Source organism: Oncorhynchus masou, chromosome 29 (genome assembly GCF_036934945.1).
Source record: "Oncorhynchus masou masou isolate Uvic2021 chromosome 29, UVic_Omas_1.1, whole genome shotgun sequence".
Taxonomy (NCBI): Eukaryota; Metazoa; Chordata; class Actinopteri; order Salmoniformes; family Salmonidae; genus Oncorhynchus; species Oncorhynchus masou.
In genome coordinates, this window is record NC_088240.1 from 79,535,264 (window position 1) to 79,556,203 (window position 20,940).

Genomic DNA, 20,940 nt, shown 5'->3' on the forward strand with positions numbered 1-20,940 from the left:
CTACCAGTCCATGCGACCGGTGGTCATTTCGTCAATACCCTTCCACCTTTCAAAATTGATTCCAATGTATATCAGGTTTCTGGATAGGTCATGAGCAGTCTTTTTCTCGCTTTTCTCTTTTGGGATCAAGTTTATTCAGATCCAAGAACCGAGAACGATGCTTGTTGCTGTCAACATTTTCTGAAAACTTTGTCCCTGCAACCAAAACAATTTATCTGCAAACAAGTTAGCTAGCTAGTGACTTCCTGTCACGCCCTGACCTTAGAGAGCCTTTTTATGTCTCTATTTGGTTTGGTCAGGGTGTGATTTGGGTGGGCATTCTATGTTCTGATTTCTATGTTTTTGTATTTCTATGTTTTGGTTGGTGTATGGTTCACAATCAGGGACAGCTGTCTATCGTTGTCTCTGATTGGGAATCATACTTAGGAAGCATTTTTTTTCTTCCTTTGTCATTGTGGAAAGTTGCATTTGTTAAGGGCACTATAGCCCTGGTAAGCTTCACGGTCGTTTTTGTTATTTCTTGTTTTGTTGGTGACATTTGAACAAATAAAAGAAAATGTACGTTCACCACGCTGCACCTTGGTCTCATTCCGACGACGGCCGTGACACTTCCACTCCAGAGCCATGGCGCAGCAAGGGTCGTTTGAGTGGGTGGGAGAAGGCTAGTCCAAGGTGGCTTAGGGCTCAACCCCCTTGTTTTCGTTGAAAGTGAGAAAACAACACAACAAGTGGGGGCAGCATGAGGTTGCCCGCGACCTTTGGATTCCATCTTTAATTTGAGCCAGTTTGCTACAGCAGGAAAATAATTCTCCATCAACATGAATGTGATAATTATGTAGATTATAATTAATTTACATTTTTGTAGGGATTGATACATTTTACGAATATTAAGTCTGAAATTTCTAAATGGAAATTACAAACTTCAGAAGCCTTTTTAAATCTCAAATACACAACAAGTTTTAGATTTCCTGCATTGCAGGACAGTTCTCCTACAACAGGGTTATCAAATGAAGATCCTACATCTGTAATTGAATGGGGAAGATTTGCACAATGGCATTACATCTAATTAGTTGGTGCCAATCTTTCCTATTCAATTGGCCTGCAGATTTCTCCCAATGTGTGTTATGTGGAGTTTACACAACAGATGGTATAGATTAGAATATGGATCTGACTTCAGACGATTGTTGAAGTATGAACATTTCCTCTGATTGGGATGGTTCCTGTTGTTTAACTGCGGTGAGAGAAATGGATAAGTAAACATTCATTCAGTTAGGGATTTTAACTCCTTCCATTCTTCCTGTGTCTGGCTAGGATGAGATAGAGAAGGATTAGACAGACATTGTGTCATAAAAGAGACCAGGAAGTAGGCTACACATGGGACAACTGGTCACATCCTTTCATTAACTGGCAATTCAAATAACTACAAAGGATGATGTAACCACTCCTTTCTCCCATCCCTCTGAGGCAGCATGGTGTGTGTGTGTGTGTGTGTGTGTGTGTGTGTGTAAATGTCAGTATATTAACCGTCCTCTCTGCTCTCCCCAGTATGGTGTCCAGTCTGAGCGAGTGGTTCTGGAATGAGCGGCTGTGGTTCCCTGAGGGGCTGGGTTGGGCTGACCTGGAGGACAAAGATGGCCGTGTCTACGCCAAGGCCAGCGACCTTTGGGTGGTGCTACCCATCGCCCTAGCCTTCCTCGTAATACGACAGTTCTTCGAGAGGTACGTCTGTCCATCTGTTCTTCTGTCCGTCTGTCTGTCTGTTTGGCTGGCTGTCTGTCTGTTTGGCTGGCTGTCTGGCTGTCACCACTCATAAGATTAATCCTCTTCTCTTTCACCATCTGTCTACATGTTAATACCTCTTCTTTTTCCCCCATCTGTCTACATGTTCATACCTCTTCTCTTTCCCCATCTGTCTACATGTTAATACCTCTTCTCTTTCCCTCATCTGTCTACATGTTAATACCTCTTCTCTTTCACCATCTGTCTACATGTTAATACCTCTTCTCTTTCCCCATCTGTCTACATGTTTATACCTCTTCTCTTTCTCCCATCTGTCTACATGTTTATACCTCTTCTCTTTCACCATCTGTCTACATGTTAATACCTCTTCTCTTTCCCTCATCTGTCTACATGTTAATAACTCTTCTCTTTCACCATCTGTCTACATGTTCATACCTCTTCTCTTTCCCCCATCTGTCTACATGTTAATACCTCTTCTCTTTCCCCCATCTGTCTACATGTTTATACCTCTTCTCTTTCTCCCATCTGTCTACATGTTTATACCTCTTCTCTTTCACCATCTGTCTACATGTTCATACCTCTTCTCTTTCCCCCATCTGTCTACATGTTAATACCTCTTCTCTTTCCCCCATCTGTCTACATGTTTATACCTCTTCTCTTTCTCCCATCTGTCTACATGTTTATACCTCTTCTCTTTCACCATCTGTCTACATGTTAATACCTCTTCTGTTTCACCATCTGTCTACATGTTAATACCTCTTCTTTTTCCCCCATCTGTCTACATGTTAATACCTCTTCTCTTTCACCATCTGTCTACATGTTCATACCTCTTCTCTTTCCCTCATCTGTCTACATGTTAATAACTCTTCTCTTTCACCATCTGTCTACATGTTCATACCTCTTCTCTTTCCCCCATCTGTCTACATGTTTATACCTCTTCTCTTTCTCCCATCTGTCTACATGTTTATACCTCTTCTCTTTCACCATCTGTCTACATGTTAATACCTCTTCTCTTTCCCTCATCTGTCTACATGTTAATACCTCTTCTGTTTCACCATCTGTCTACATGTTCATACCTCTTAATAAATATAATAAAATATATCCCATTTAGCAGACGCTTTTGTCCAAAGCGACTTACAAGTCGGCTGGGGCCACTACTTTTTTACATATGGGTGGCCCCAGCGGGAATCGAACCCACGACGCTTGGCGTTGCAAGCGCCATGCTCTACCGACTGAGCCACACAGGACCTCTCTTTCACCATCTGTCTACATGTTAGTACCTCTTCTTTTTCCCCCATCTGTCTACATGTTAATACCTCTTCTCTTTCACCATCTGTCTACATGTTCATACCTCTTCTCTTTCACCATCTGTCTACATGTTTATACCTCTTCTCTTTCACCATCTGTCTACATGTTAATACCTCTTCTCTTTCACCATCTGTCTACATGTTAATACCTCTTCTCTTTCCCTCATCTGTCTACATGCTAATACCTCTTCTCTTTCCCCCATCTGTCTACATGTTAATACCTCTTCTCTTTCCCTCATCTGTCTACATGTTAATACCTCTTCTCTTTCACCATCTGTCTACATGTTCATACCTCTTCTCTTTCACCATCTGTCTACATGTTAATACCTCTTCTCTTTCACCATCTGTCTACATGTTCATACCTCTTCTCTTTCACCATCTGTCTACATGTTTATACCTCTTCTCTTTCCCCCATCTGTCTACATGTTTATACCTCTTCTCTTTCACCATCTGTCTACATGTTAATACCTCTTCTCTTTCACCATCTGTCTACATTTTAATACCTCTTCTCTTTCCCCCATCTGTCTACATGTTTATACCTCTTCTCTTTCACCATCTGTCTACATGTTAATACCTCTTCTCTTTCACCATCTGTCTACATGTTAATACCTCTTCTCTTTCCCTCATCTGTCTACATGTTAATACCTCTTCTGTTTCACCATCTGTCTACATGTTTATACCTCTTCTCTTTCTCCCATCTGTCTACATGTTTATACCTCTTCTCTTTCACCATCTGTCTACATGTTAATACCTCTTCTCTTTCCCTCATCTGTCTACATGTTAATACCTCTTCTGTTTCACCATCTGTCTACATGTTAATACCTCTTCTTTTTCCCCCATCTGTCTACATGTTAATACCTCTTCTCTTTCCCCCATCTGTCTACATGTTTATACCTCTTCTCTTTCACCATCTGTCTACATGTTAATACCTCTTCTCTTTCACCATCTGTCTACATGTTAATACCTCTTCTCTTTCCCTCATCTGTCTACATGTTAATACCTCTTCTCTTTCCCCCATCTGTCTACATGTTAATACCTCTTCTCTTTCCCTCATCTGTCTACATGTTAATACCTCTTCTCTTTCACCATCTGTCTACATGTTCATACCTCTTCTCTTTCACCATCTGTCTACATGTTAATACCTCTTCTCTTTCACCATCTGTCTACATGTTAATACCTCTTCTGTTTCACCATCTGTCTACATGTTAATACCTCTTCTTTTTCCCCCATCTGTCTACATGTTTATACCTCTTCTCTTTCTCCCATCTGTCTACATGTTTATACCTCTTCTCTTTCCCTCATCTGTCTACATGTTAATACCTCTTCTGTTTCACCATCTGTCTACATGTTAATACCTCTTCTTTTTCCCCCATCTGTCTACATGTTAATACCTCTTCTCTTTCACCATCTGTCTACATGTTCATACCTCTTCTCTTTCACCATCTGTCTACATGTTAATACCTCTTCTCTTTCCCCCATCTGTCTACATGTTTATACCTCTTCTCTTTCACCATCTGTCTACATGTTAATACCTCTTCTCTTTCACCATCTGTCTACATGTTAATACCTCTTCTCTTTCCCTCATCTGTCTACATGTTAATACCTCTTCTCTTTCCCTCATCTGTCTACATGTTAATACCTCTTCTTTTCCCCCCATCTGTCTACATGTTAATACCTCTTCTCTTTCACCATCTGTCTATATGTTAATACCTCTTCTCTTTCACCATCTGTCTATATGTTAATACCTCTTCTCTTTCCCTCATCTGTCTACATGTTAATACCTCTTCTCTTTCACCATCTGTCTACATGTTAATACCTCTTCTCTTTCACCATCTGTCTACATGTTAATACCTCTTCTCTTTCCCCCATCTGTCTACATGTTAATACCTCTTCTCTTTCCCCCATCTGTCTACATGTTAATACCTCTTCTCTTTCCCCCATCTGTCTACATGTTAATACCTCTTCTCTTTCCCCATCTGTCTACATGTTAATACCTCTTCTCTTTCTCTCATCTGTCTACATGTTAATACCTCTTCTCTTTCCCCCATCTGTCTACATGTTAATACCTCTTCTCTTTCCCCATCTGTCTACATGTTAATACCTCTTCTCTTTCTCTCATCTGTCTACATGTTTATACCTCTTCTCTTTCCCCATCTGTCTACATGTTAATACCTCTTCTCTTTCCCTCATCTGTCTACATGTTAATACCTCTTCTCTTTCCCTCATCTGTCTACATGTTAATAACTCTTCTCTTTCACCATCTGTCTACATGTTTATATTCCTACGCCTCTCCCCCCCTCCTCCACGTGCTCCACCCTTTTTCTCCTCCCCGCCCTCCCTCTCTCCCTTTTCCCTCTGTCCACCTTGTCCTCTCCACCGCTAATCTTTAATTACATTATTTTACCTTCAATCTGTAATTTAATCTTGGTCTGTTTTCACTGAGTCACTCTGATCATATCTCTGCTTCCTCTTCTCCTCTGTGTCCTTTCCCTCCCTCTCTTCTCTTCTCTCATATTTTTAGAACCCACCTGTATGTCGTGTGTTATCTTAGCAATAGTAATCAGTCAACCTTTCTCTGTCACTCTCTCTCTATCACTTTCTCTCCCTCCCTTCATACCTCTCCATCCTCCCTCATGATAATATCAAACCGTATCATGCCGTCTCTCTCTCTTCCTCCCATCTCATCCCTCTCTCCCCCCTCTCGGTATGTGCAGGTTAGTGGCCACCCCACTGGCTGCTGTCATGGGGGTGAAGGAGAAAGTTCGGCTCATAGTCTCACACAACCCCACACTGGAGTCATTCTACTGTAACACAACCAAGAACCCCTCACAGGTAACACAACTAAAAAGACTACACCAATGCACGCAAGCACAGAGACACATGCACACGGGTACGCACGCACACACATTAACACTACACAATTGCTACAGATCTTAATTTGTTCAGTCTTTTGTTGCAAAAAAAAATCTGCACAGCAAAAAATGTAAACGTGTGTATTTGAGTTTTAAAAAGGCTTCTAAAGTTTGTCATTTCAAACTTGATTTGCCCTAACGAAAAATGTATCAACCCCTAATTATAATCCATATAATAATTCATATATCCGGTTGCTGCAGAATTATTTTAGAAAACTGACTCAAATTATGATCCTACATCTCTATACAGCACCACACAACCTGACTCAAATTAAGATCCTACATCTCTATACAGCACCACACAACCTGACTCAAATTAAGATCCTACATCTCTATACAGCACCACACAAATCATTATGCTAAACTGTCTCTCTCTCCATCCTCCCTTTATCTCTCCCTCCTCCCTTTCTCTCTCCCCCTATCCCCCGCTCTCCCTCCCTCACTTTCTCTCTCCCTCTATCCCCCGCTCTCCCTCCCTCCTCACTTTCTCTCTCCCTCTATCCCCCGCTCTCCCTCCCTCCTCACTTTCTCTCTCCCTCTATCCCCCGCTCTCCCTCCCTCCTCACTTTCTCTCTCCCTCTATCCCCCGCTCTCTCTCCCTCCCTCCTCACTTTCTCTCTCCCTCTATCCCCCGCTCTCCCTCCCTCCTCACTTTCTCTCTCCCTCTATCCCCCGCTCTCCCTCCCTCCTCACTTTCTCTCTCCCTCTATCCCCCGCTCTCCCTCCCTCCTCACTTTCTCTCTCCCTCTATCCCCCGCTCTCCCTCCCTCCTCACTTTCTCTCTCCCTCTATCCCCCGCTCTCCCTCCCTCACTTTCTCTCTCCCTCTATCCCCTGCTCTCCCTCCCTCACTTTCTCTCTCCCTCTATCCCCCGCTCTCCCTCCCTCCTCCCTTTCTCTCTCCCTCTATTCCCCGCTCTCCCTCCCTCACTTTCTCTCTCCCTCTATCCCCCGCTCTCCCTCCCTCCTCACTTTCTCTCTCCCTCTATCCCCCGCTCTCCCTCCCTCACTTTCTCTCTCCCTCTATCCCCTGCTCTCCCTCCCTCACTTTCTCTCTCCCTCTATCCCCCGCTCTCCCTCCCTCCTCACTTTCTCTCTCCCTCTATCCCCCGCTCTCCCTCCCTCCTCACTTTCTCTCTCCCTCTATCCCCCGCTCTCCCTCCCTCCTCACTTTCTCTCTCCCTCTATCCCCCGCTCTCCCTCCCTCACTTTCTCTCTCCCTCTATCCCCTGCTCTCCCTCCCTCACTTTCTCTCTCCCTCTATCCCCCGCTCTCCCTCCCTCCTCACTTTCTCTCTCCCTCTATCCCCCGCTCTCCCTCCCTCACTTTCTCTCTCCCTCTATTCCCCGCTCTGTCTCCCTCACTTTCTCTCTCCCTCTATCCCCCGCTCTCCCTCCCTCACTTTCTCTCTCCCTCTATCCCCCGCTCTCCCTCCCTCACTTTCTCTCTCCCTCTATCCCCTGCTCTCCCTCCCTCACTTTCTCTCTCCCTCTATCCCCCGCTCTCCCTCCCTCCTCACTTTCTCTCTCCCTCTATCCCCCGCTCTCCCTCCCTCCTCACTTTCTCTCTCCCTCTATCCCCCGCTCTCCCTCCCTCACTTTCTCTCTCCCTCTATCCCCCGCTCTCCCTCCCTCCTCCCTTTCTCTCTCCCTCTATTCCCCGCTCTGTCTCCCTCACTTTCTCTCTCCCTCTATCCCCCGCTCTCCCTCCCTCACTTTCTCTCTCCCTCTATCCCCCGCTCTCCCTCCCTCCTCACTTTCTCTCTCCCTCTATCCCCCGCTCTCCCTCCCTCCTCACTTTCTCTCTCCCTCTATCCCCCGCTCTCCCTCCCTCACTTTCTCTCTCCCTCTATCCCCTGCTCTCCCTCCCTCACTTTCTCTCTCCCTCTATCCCCGCTCTCCCTCCCTCCTCCCTTTCTCTCTCCCTCTATTCCCCGCTCTGTCTCCCTCACTTTCTCTCTCCCTCTATCCCCCGCTCTCCCTCCCTCACTTTCTCTCTCCCTCTATCCCCCGCTCTCCCTCCCTCACTTTCTCTCTCCCTCTATCCCCTGCTCTCCCTCCCTCACTTTCTCTCTCCCTCTATCCCCCGCTCTCCCTCCCTCCTCCCTTTCTCTCTCCCTCTATTCCCCGCTCTGTCTCCCTCCTACAGAGTTCTATAGACAGTCTGTGTAAGCAGACAGGTTGTTCAGAGAGACAGGTGCAGAGATGGTTCAGGAGACGCAGGAACCAGGACCGACCCAGTCTACTGAAGAAGTTCAAAGAGGCCAGGTACACACACACACACACACGCACAAATACCCATATGCATACACACTCCCTGTTACGCACGCCTCTATGAAGAGGGAACGCAACACCCTGCTACAACTAAACTCTCCGTGAAGTGAAAAAGGTATGGACTGTAGGTGCAAGAAAGGATGACAACAGGCAGAATGTGGTACCGTTTACCAGGACTTTATTCCTTCACACGGTAATATGGGGAAAAGGGGCTGGACGGAACCAAAGCAAAGAAAGTAAATCTCAAAGCCCCCCCTCTCCTATCTTACCTGCCTACCCACTACTTACCTAATTTAGCACCACCTGGTGCCCTAACCAAAATACAAGGGGGTGGTCTGCCCAGGTCTTACCTAGTGTGCCTAGACAGTGAATATGCTACGGGTATATGTATGCCCGCGGGCCTCTTGCCTAAGCACTCCCTAGGTGCCTTCCCCTTCCCCCCTGGGAACAAATGAAACAGAATATTAAACAATTTCACAAACAAACTAAGAAACAAAAGGACATCAAATAAGCTCTATCTGAGCAACAAACTCACAAAACATACCAACTCTCAGCCCAGCAAAATCTCTAGCAAACTCTCAGCCCAGCAAAATCTCTCTAGCAAAATCTCTGCAATGACCTCCCAGCAAATCTCTCTCTCTCCTGAACAGAACACTGGCTTTTATATAGCTTCAGATTGAATGGGTAATTTGGAGACAGCTGTCTTAACGAGGGGCGGGGTCAGCTCTCCAATTAGCCCTGGAGTCGACCAATCAGCTGCTTGAGGGTTTTCAGAAAGCCATTTCCTGAAATAAACACATGCAAACATACAAACTACAACACATAAACTGGGGAACGTAACACTCCCACACACATGCATGAACACAGGCACAAAACAAGATAACAACACAGCTGCTTCACAAAAAGCTGCTTAATGCAAAACTCTCACCAACACACCCCCATGCACAGACACACACACACGTGCTGTGAGCACATGTCTGAGTGTTAAAGCATGAGTCTATTTACAGTATATCTGCACTCATTATATTGCCAGCCTGGTTTTATCAAGGCTCCTCCTACCCCCCAGGCCACACACACACATATGCCTCACATCCCTCACACCCCTCACACCCCTCACATCCCTCACACCCCTCACACCCCTCAGATCCCTCAGATCCCTCACACCCCTCACATCCCTCACATCCCTCACATCCCTCACACCCCTCACATCCTTCAAACCCCTCACACCCCTCACATCCCTCACACCCCTCACATCCCTCACCAGTCCCAGGAGACAGTTGGACTGAGACAGTGGCTGTGTTACACTAATACTGACATTAATATCACAATCACTAGTGTAGATAACAACCTGTAGTTAATATCACAATCACTAGTGTAGATAAAAACCTGTATTTAATATCACAATCACTAGTGTAGAGACAACCTGTATTTAATATCACAATCACTAGTGTAGATAACAACCTGTAGTTAATATCACAATCACTAGTGTAGATATAACCTGTATTTAATATCACAATCACTAGTGTAGATATAACCTGTATTTAATATCACAATCACTAGTGTAGATATAACCTGTATTTAATATCACAATCACTAGTGTAGATAACAACCTGTAGTTAATATCAATCACTAGTGTAGATATAACCTGTATTTAATATCACAATCACTAGTGTAGATAACAACCTGTAGTTAATATCACACCACTAGTGTAGATGCAACCTGTAGTTAATATCAATCACTAGTGTAGATGCAACCTGTAGTTAATATCACAATCACTAGTGTAGATGCAACCTGTAGTTAATATCACAATTGCTAGTGTAGATACAACCTGTATTTAATATCACAATCACTAGTGTAGATAAAAACCTGTAGTTAATGTCACAATCACTAGTGTAGATAAAAACCTGTAGTTAATGTCACAATCACTAGTGTAGACAAAAACCAGTACCTCCAGTACAGTACTGGAGGTCTCTATCTGTAGTCAACAGGTTGTTGTGTTGTACTGTACTGGAGGTCTCTATCTGTAGTCAGCAGATTGTTGTGTTGTACAGTACTGGAGGTCTCTATCTGTAGTCAGCAGGTTGTTGTGTTGTACAGTACTGGGGGTCTCTATCAGCAGGTTGTTGTGTTGTACAGTACTGGAGGTCTCTATCTGTAGTCAGCAGGTTGTTGTGTTGTACTGTACTGGAGGTCTCTATCTGTAGTCAGCAGGTTGTTTTGTTGTACAGTACTGGAGGTCTCTATCTGTAGTCAGCAGGTTGTTGTTGTACAGTACTGGAGGTCTCTATCTGTAGTCAGCAGGTTGTTGTACAGTACTGGAGGTCTCTATCTGTAGTCAGCAGGTTGTTGTTGTACTGTACTGGAGGTCTCTATCTGTAGTCAGCAGGTTGTTGTGTTGTACAGTACTGGAGGTCTCTATCTGTAGTCAGCAGGTTGTTGTGTTGTACTGTACTGGAGGTCTCTATCTGTTGTCAGCAGGTTGTTGTGTTGTACTGTACTGGAGGTCTCTATCTGTAGTCAGCAGGTTGTTGTACTGTACTGGAGGTCTCTATCTGTTGTCAGAAGGTTGTTGTGTTGTACAGTACTGGAGGTCTCTATCTGTAGTCAGCAGGTTGTTGTGTTGTACAGTACTGGAGGTCTCTATCTGTAGTCAGCAGGTTGTTGTGTTGTACTGTACTGGAGGTCTCTATCTGTAGTCAGCAGGTTGTTGTACTGTACTGGAGGTCTATCTGTAGTCAGCATATTGTTGTACTGTACTGGAGGTCTCTATCTGTTGTCAGAAGGTTGTTGTGTTGTACAGTACTGGAGGTCTCTATCTGTAGTCAGCAGGTTGTTGTGTTGTACAGTACTGGAGGTCTCTATCTGTAGTCAGCAGGTTGTTGTGTCGTACAGTACTGGAGGTCTCTATCTGTAGTCAGCAGGTTGTTGTGTTGAACAGTCCTGGAGGTCTCTATCTGTAGTCAGCAGGTTGTTGTGTTGTACAGTACTGGAGGTCTCTATCTGTAGTCAGCAGGTTGTTGTGTTGTACAGTACTGGAGGTCTCTATCTGTAGTCAGCAGGTTGTTGTGTCGTACAGTACTGGAGGTCTCTATCTGTAGTCAGCAGGTTGTTGTGTTGTACAGTACTGGAGGTCTCTATCTGTAGTCAGCAGGTTGTTGTGTTGTACAGTACTGGAGGTCTCTATCTGTAGTCAGCAGGTTGTTGTGTTGTACAGTACTGGAGGTCTCTATCTGTTGTCAGCAGGTTGTTGTGTTGTACTGTACTGGAGGTCTCTATCTGTAGTCAGCAGGTTGTTGTACTGTACTGGAGGTCTCTATCTGTAGTCAGCAGATTGTTGTACTGTACTGGAGGTCTCTATCTGTAGTCAGCAGGTTGTTGTGTTGTACAGTACTGGAGGTCTCTATCTGTAGTCAGCAGGTTGTTGTTGTACAGTACTAGAGGTCTCTATCTAGTCAGCAGGTTGTTGTGTTGTACTGTACTGGAGGTCTCTATCTGTAGTCAGCAGGTTGTTGTGTTATACTCTACTGGAGGTCTCTATCTGTAGTCAGCAGGTTGTTGTACTGTACTGGAGGTCTCTATCTGTAGTCAGCAGATTGTTGTACTGTACTGGAGGTCTCTATCTGTAGTCAGCAGGTTGTTGTGTTGTACAGTACTGGATGTCTCTATCTGTAGTCAGCAGGTTGTTGTGTTGTACAGTACTGGAGGTCTCTATCTGTAGTCAGCAGGTTGTTGTGTTGTACAGTACTGGAGGTCTCTATCTGTAGTCAGCAGGTTGTTGTACAATACTGGAGGTCTCTATCTGTAGTCAGCAGGTTGTTGTACAATACTGGAGGTCTCTATCTGTAGTCAGCAGGTTGTTGTTGTACAGTACTGGAGGTCTGGTCTCTATCTGTGACAAGACTGAACTGGGAGGCTACTGTATGACTGTTCCCATTGTGTGCTGGGAAGTTTGCACGGGACTGATCCATTACAGTTTAACAGAATGTGTGTATGTTCTCTTTACTGTACCGTAAGTGCATTCAGAAAGTATTTAGATGCACTATTGTAAAGTGGCTGTTCCACTGATGTCAGAAGGTGAATTCACCAATTTGTAAGTCGCTCTGGATAAGAGCGTCTGCTAAATGACTTAAATGTAAATGTAAATGTATTCAGACCCCTTCACTTTTGCCACATTTTTTTACATTACAGCCTTATTCTAAAATTGATTACATATATTTTTTCCCTCATCAACCTACATACAATACCCCATAATGACAGTGATAACAGGTTTTTAAAAATTTGTGCAAATGTATAAAAAAAACAAACTGAAATACTTTATTTACATAAGTATTCAGACCATTTGCTATGAGATTCGAAATTGAGCTCTGGTTCATCCTTTTTCCATTGATCATCGTTGATGTTTCTACAACTTGATTAGAGTCCACATTTGGTCAAATGTATTGATTGGACATAATTTGGAACGGCACACACCGGTCTATATAAGGTCCCACAGTTGACAGTGCATGTTAGTGCAAAAACCAAGCCATGAGGTCGAAGGAATTGTCCATAGAGCTCTGAGACAGGATTGTGTCGTGGCACAGATCTGGGAAGGGTATCAAAAAATGTCTGCAGCATTGAAGGTCCTCAAGAACACAGTGGCCTCCATCATTCTTAAATGAACTAAGTTTGGAACCAGCAAGACTCTTCCTAGAGCTGGCCGTCCGGCTAAACTGAGAAATCAGGGGAGAAGGGCCTTGGTCAGGGAGGTGACCAAGAACCCGATGGTCACTCTATGGGAGAACCTTCCAGAAAGGGAGATGCCTAGTCAGTTGTACAACTGAATGCATTCAACTGAAATGTGTCTTCCGCATTTAACCCAACCCCTCTGAATCAGAGAGATCCATAATTGACAACCTGGGGAACCATCTCTGTAGCACTCCACCAATCAGGCCTTTATGGTAGAGTGGCCAGACGGAAGCCACTCCTCAGTAAAAGGCAGATGACAGCCCTGCTTGGAAAAAATGATCTGTTCTGATGAAACCAAGATTGAACTATTTGGCCTGAATGCCAAGTGTCGCGTCTGGAGGAAACCTGGCACCATCCCTACGGTGAAGCATGGTGGTGGCAGCATCATGCTGTGGGGATATTTTTCAGCAGCAGGGACTTGGAGATGAGGGAAAGATGAACGGAGCAAAGTCCTGAGAGATCATTGATGAAAACCTGCTCAGGACCTCAGCCTGGGGTGAAGGGTCATCTTCCGATAGGACAATGACTCTGAGCACACAGCCTAGACAACGCAGGAGTGGCTTCGGGACAAGTCTCTGAATGTCCTTGTATGGGGTGCGTACTGGCGGCAGAGAAGTCAGGCACAGGAGAGCAAAAACTGATTTACAATGGCGCAGTTTAATAAACAAAACCACCGGAAACAGAACAATAAATCAATGGGTACAAAACCCGTTACACACCAGCATAACGTGCACAAGCACTACAATAAACAATTCCAGACAAGAACATGGGGGGAACAGAGGGTTAAATACACAACATGTAATGATGGAATTGAAACCAGGTGTGTGGGAAGACAAGACAAAACAAATGGAAAATGAAAGGTGAATCGGCGATGGCTAGAAGACCGGTGATGCCGAACGCCACCCGAACAAGGAGAGGGACCGACTTCGGCAGAAGTTGTGACAGTCCTTGAGTGGCCCAGCCAGTGCCTGGACTTGAACCCGATCGAACATCTCTGGAGTAATGTGAAAAGAGCTGGTCAGCGAAGCTCCCCATCCAACCTGACAGAGTTTGAGAGGATCTGCAGAGAAGAATGGGAGAAACTCCCCAAATACAGGTGTGCCAAGCTTATAGGGTCATTCCCAAGATGACTTGAGGCCATAATCGCTGCTAAAGGTGCTTCAACAAAGTACTGAGTAAAGGATTTGAATACTTATTTAAATATGATATTTAAGTTTTGTATTTTTAATACATTTGCAAAAATATCTAAAAAGCTGTTTTTGCTTTGTCATTATGGGGTATTGTGTGTAGATTGATGAGGGGAAAAACATTTAATCAATTTTAGAATAAGGCTGTAACGTAACAAAATGTTGAAAAGGTCAAGGGGTCTGAATACTTTCCAAATGCACTGTAGTATAAAGTCTGTGTGTGTGTGTTGTCCAATGATTGTGTGTGTTCTCTTGCAGTTGGAGATTCACCTTTTACCTTCTTGCTTTCATTGCTGGCCTGGCTGCCCTCATTGACGTGAGTACTGCTGTTTCACTTTTGACCTTTAAAACTCTCGCCTATCTCCAAGCTAATCTCCCTGCACCCTCATTGGTCAATCGTGTCATCTGACCTCTGTCATAACTCATCGTTTCAACTTTAGATCCTAGTTAAACCATTGATGGGAGAAACAGAGCCTGTTCACTGACCGCATTAATGTGTTACAGGATACTAAGATAGAATTGTCAACAACAGCCCTGTCAACAACAGGCTGGTTATATCACGGAAAACGGAGTATCCAAAACAAATGTTATACAATTTGATGTTTTTCTAACATGATTAATAAAGAAGTTACGAATGACACTGGAAGAGAATTATAAAGACAAATTAATATATAATATTTTTTTTAAAGAGGGTATGAAAATGATTTATCACTTCTTCTGTTTCAATGCTGTATTTCTCTGTGACTGAAGTTAGTCTGATTTATGTATGACTCTCTCCCTCTCTCAGAAACCCTGGCTGTATGACTTTAAGGAGATGTGGCAGGGTTTCCCTATTCTGGTATGTCCTTCTGGTTATTGATGAGTGGTAACTAATACATTGTAACATAGGAAAGTCATTGGAAGGCATATATCATAACCAATCATATCATGTTATGACCAGTGTTTGACTGTGTTCAGAAAGCATATTATGGAAGTATCAATGTATGTTGATATTATCTTGCTCTTTCTCTCCTCTCTCTCTCTCCCCATCCCATCTCTCTCCCTATCCCTCCATCTCTCATTAATTTCCCTCCATCCCTCCATCTCTCATCAATTTCTCTCCATCTCTCTCCCTATCCCTCCATCTCTCATCAATATCCTTCCATCTCTCATCAATATCCCTCCATCTCTCATCAATTTCTCTCCATCTCTCTCCCCATCCCCCCATCTCTCATCAATTTCTCTCCATCCCTCATCAATTTCCCTCCATCCCTCCATCTCTCATCAATTTATCTCCATCAATCCATCCCTCATCTGTTCCTCTCCATCCCTCATCTGTTCCTCTACATCCCTCATCTGTTCCTCTCCATCCCTCATCCATTTCTCTCTCCATCCCTCAATCTCTCATCTCTCCCCCAGACTCTCCTGCCGTCTCAGTATTGGTACTATATGATAGAGCTGGGTTTCTACGTCTCTCTAATCTTCAGTGTGGCATCAGACGTCAAACGGAAAGTAAGTGTGCACCGCGCCTGCTCTATGAAACTCACTATGCTTGTAACAATCAAGAATACAGGTACAGAATCCCTTTACTTACAGTCCTATTCACTTTAAGAGTCAATCAATTACAGCACGCAGATCACCTGAAGATTCTTCCATACATGGGGGAGTGCAGTTGACAAGATCAGGGATAGTGGTTAACCAAGGCTGCACACTCTGTTAGCGACAAGTGATTCATTGAAAACAGTAAGCAAGTCTTTCCGATCCCTCTCCTGCTGTCGCCATGGTGTTGCCCCTGTACTGACGACCAGGGGTTACTGTCATGGCACTGATGTAAGTGTCAGTGTGTATAGGGACAGGGGTCAGGGGGCAACTGCAGGAGGTGGACATTGGACTGATATGACGTGTTTGTGTGTGTGGAGCCGGAGGTTAAAGGGGAGTTTGTCAGTGGACTCTACTCCACTAGGGTCAGGTCAGTACAGACCGTGTACCTGCTAAATGATGTCACCTGTGTGTGTGGAGCCGGAGGTTAAAGGGGAGTTTGTCAGTGGACTCTACTCCACTAGGGTCAGGTCAGTACAGACCGTGTACCTGCTAAATGATGTCACCTGTGTGTGTGGAGCCGGAGGTTAAAGGGGAGTTTGTCAGTGGACTCTACTCCACTAGGGTCAGGTCAGTACAGACCGTGTACCTGCTAAATGATGTCACCTGTGTGTGTGGAGCCGGAGGTTAAAGGGGAGTTTGTCAGTGGACTCTACTCCACTAGGGTCAGGTCAGTACAGACCGTGTACCTGCTAAATGATGTCACCTGTGTGTGTGGAGCCGGAGGTTAAAGGGGAGTTTGTCAGTGGACTCTACTCCACTAGGGTCAGGTCAGTACAGACCGTGTACCTGCTAAATGATGTCACCTGTGTGTGTGGAGCCGGAGGTTAAAGGGGAGTTTGTCAGTGGACTCTACTCCACTAGGGTCAGGTCAGTACAGACCGTGTACCTGCTAAATGATGTCACCTGTGTGTGTGGAGCCGGAGGTTAAAGGGGAGTTTGTCAGTGGACTCTACTCCACTAGGGTCAGGTCAGTACAGACCGTGTACCTGCTAAATGATGTCACCTGTGTGTGTGGAGCCGGAGGTTAAAGGGGAGTTTGTCAGTGGACTCTACTCCACTAGGGTCAGGTCAGTACAGACCGTGTACCTGCTAAATGATGTCACCTGTGTGTGTGGAGCCGGAGGTTAAAGGGGAGTTTGTCAGTGGACTCTACTCCACTAGGGTCAGGTCAGTACAGACCGTGTACCTGCTAAATGATGTCACCTGTGTGTGTGGAGCCGGAGGTTAAAGGGGAGTTTGTCAGTGGACTCTACTCCACTAGGGTCAGGTCAGTACAGACCGTGTACCTGCTAAATGATGTCACCTGTGTGTGTGGAGCCGGAGGTTAAAGGGGAGTTTGTCAGTGGACTCTACTCCACTAGGGTCAGGTCAGTACAGACCGTGTACCTGCTAAATGATGTCACCTGTGTGTGTGGAGCCGGAGGTTAAAGGGGAGTTTGTCAGTGGACTCTACTCCACTAGGGTCAGGTCAGTACAGACCGTGTACCTGCTAAATAAAGTCACCTGATGGCCCTCTGGCATGATTTACTATAGTGTGTGTGAAGGATCAGAATGTTATCATGTTATCAAGGTAACAAAACACAAACTCTAACCTTCTCTCTCCCTCCCTGCATTTGTCTCTTTCCCTCCTTCTCTCCTTCCCTCCCTCTGTGTAGGACTTTAAGGAGCAGATGGTTCACCATATGGCCACCATCTTCCTCATCAGTTTCTCCTGGTGTGTCAACTACATCAGAGCGGGTACGCTCATCATGCTGCTGCACGACTCCTCCGACTATTTACTGGAGGTACAACCAATTACAGGAGAGCTGGGTCACCAACATAACATGAAAGTAATATCACTGCCATGATACGATAATAAACACAATAACACTATGGTGATTTAGTAGTTGCTGTTATCCAAAACAACTTACAGTTAGCACATGTAGTTTGTAGTTGGGGCCCACAGGGGAATCACCCACAAGGAAATCCCATTTTATTTGATAAACCAGGAAGTGGACAAAGTACTACTGATATTGGAGAAGTGGAGATATGGAGAGATTTAGTACTGTCACCTGGTGGAAGAAATATGACATTACAATTATTTTCTATCAACAACAACCTTTCTCTCTCTCTCTCCCTCTCTCTGATAGTCCGCTAAGATATTCATCTATGCTGGATGGAGAAACACCAGTAACTACGTCTTCTTCCTCTTCGCTGCCGTCTTCATCTTCACTAGACTCTATATCTTCCCTTTCTAGTGAGATGACACCTGAACACTCCCCCCCGCACACCAATGATCTGTCTCTCACAGCCATTCTGATTGTTTTACTTAAGTAACCTTTTAGGCAAGTCAGTGAACAACAAATTCTGATTAGCATCATACATGTCTGTTAATGGTCTGTTGGTTGTTACTGATGTTATTGCTCTTCTTGCCCCCCCCTCCTCTCTCTCAGCATCATTTATTCTACGTACATTTATCCAATGACTATGTACTCTCCGTTCTTTGGATACTACTTCCTGAATTTCCTTATGATGGTGCTGCAGTGTCTCCATATCTTCTGGGCCATCCTCATTCTGCGTATGGCTGTCCGCTTCCTGAGCAGTGATGTATGTACACAACACTACACACACACCCTGACAACACTACACACACACCCTGACAACACTACACACACACACCCTGACAACACTACACACACACCCTGACAACACTACACACACCCTGACAACACTACACACACCCTGACAACACTACACACACACCCTGACAACACTACACACACACACACACCCTGACAACACTACACACACACACACCCTGACAACACTACACACACCCTGACAACACTACACACACACCCTGACAACACTACACACACACACACCCTGACAACACTACACACACACACACCCTGACAACACTACACACACACCCTGACAACACTACACACACACCCTGACAACACTACACACACACCCTGACAACACTACACACACACCCTGACAACACTACATACACACCCTGACAACACTACACACACACACACCCTGACAACACTACACACACACCCTGACAACACTACACACACACACACCCTGACAACACTACACACACACCCTGACAACACTACACACACACCCTGACAACACTACACACACACCCTGACAACACTACATACACACCCTGACAACACTACACACATACACACCCTGACAACACTACACACACACACACCCTGACAACACTACACACACACCCTGACAACACTACATACACACCCTGACAACACTACACACACACACACCCTGACAACACTACACACACACCCTGACAACACTACACACACACACACCCTGACAACACTACACACACACCCTGACAACACTACACACACACACACCCTGACAACACTACACACACACCCTGACAACACTACACACACACCCTGACAACACTACACACACACCCTGACAACACTACACACACACACACCCTGACAACACTACACACACACACACACCCTGACAACACTACACACACACCCTGACAACACTACACACACACACACCCTGACAACACTACACACACACACACCCTGACAACACTACACACACACCCTGACAACACTACACACACACACACCCTGACAACACTACACACACACACCCTGACAACACTACACACACACACCCTGACAACACTACACACACCCTGACAACACTACACACACACCCTGACAACACTACACACACACCCTGACAACACTACACACACACCCTGACAACACTACACACACACACACACACCCTGACAACACTACACACACACCCTGACAACACTACACACACACCCTGACAACACTACACACACACCCTGACAACACTACACACACACACCCTGACAACACTACACACACACACCCTGACAACACTACACACACACCCTGACAACACTACACACACACCCTGACAACACTACACACACACCCTGACAACACTACACACACACCCTGACAACACTACACACACCCCGACAACACTACACACACACCCTGACAACACTACACACACCCTGACAACACTACACACACACCCTGACAACACTACACACACACCCTGACAACACAACACACACACCCTGACAACACAACACACACACCCTGACAACACTACACACACACACCCTGACAACACTACACACACACACCCTGACAACACTACACACACCCTGACAACACTACACACACACCCTGACAACACTACACACACACCCTGACAACACTACACACACACCCTGACAACACTACACACACACACACACACCCTGACAACACTACACACACACCCTGACAACACTACACACACACCCTGACAACACTACACACACACCCTGACAACACTACACACACACACCCTGACAACACTACACACACACACCCTGACAACACTACACACACACCCTGACAACACTACACACACACCCTGACAACACTACACACACACCCTGACAACACTACACACACACCCTGACAACACTACACACACCCCGACAACACTACACACACACCCTGACAACACTACACACACCCTGACAACACTACACACACACCCTGACAACACTACACACACACCCTGACAACACAACACACACACCCTGACAACACAACACACACACCCTGACAACACTACACACACACCCTGACAACACTACACACACACCCTGACAACACTACACACACACCCTGACAACACTACACACACACACCCTGACAACACTACACACACACACCCTGACAACACTACACACACACACACCCTGACAACACTACACACACCCTGACAACACTACACACACCCTGACAACACTACACACACACACACCCTGACAACACTACACACACACACACCCTGACAACACTACACACACACACACCCTGACAACACTACACACACACACACCCTGACGACACTACACACACACCCTGACGACACTACACACACACCCTGACGACACTACACACACACACCCTGACGACACTACACACACACACACCCTGACGACACTACACACACACCCTGACGACACTACACTACACACACACCCTGACGACACTACACTACACACACACCCTGACGACACTACACACACACACACCCTGACGACACTACACACACACACACCCTGACGACACTACACACACACACCCTGACGACACTACACACACACACCCTGACGA

General features: G+C 45.4%; 1 protein-coding gene across 2 annotated transcripts in view; it reads left to right on the forward strand.

Annotated features, from left to right (window-relative positions):
• LOC135520688 (ceramide synthase 2-like) overlaps window positions 1–20,940 on the forward strand; it is a 47,762-nt gene that overhangs the window by 20,291 nt on the left and 6,531 nt on the right. For both annotated transcript variants that reach the window (XM_064946424.1, XM_064946425.1), the window contains exons 2-10: window positions 1,546–1,719; window positions 5,762–5,879; window positions 8,107–8,225; window positions 14,402–14,459; window positions 14,931–14,981; window positions 15,542–15,634; window positions 17,380–17,508; window positions 17,854–17,960; window positions 18,157–18,310. In XM_064946424.1, coding sequence (XP_064802496.1) covers window positions 1,547–1,719; window positions 5,762–5,879; window positions 8,107–8,225; window positions 14,402–14,459; window positions 14,931–14,981; window positions 15,542–15,634; window positions 17,380–17,508; window positions 17,854–17,960; window positions 18,157–18,310 — 1,002 coding nt within the window. In that variant the 5' untranslated portion in view covers window position 1,546. The remainder of the gene's footprint in view (window positions 1–1,545; window positions 1,720–5,761; window positions 5,880–8,106; window positions 8,226–14,401; window positions 14,460–14,930; window positions 14,982–15,541; window positions 15,635–17,379; window positions 17,509–17,853; window positions 17,961–18,156; window positions 18,311–20,940) is intronic.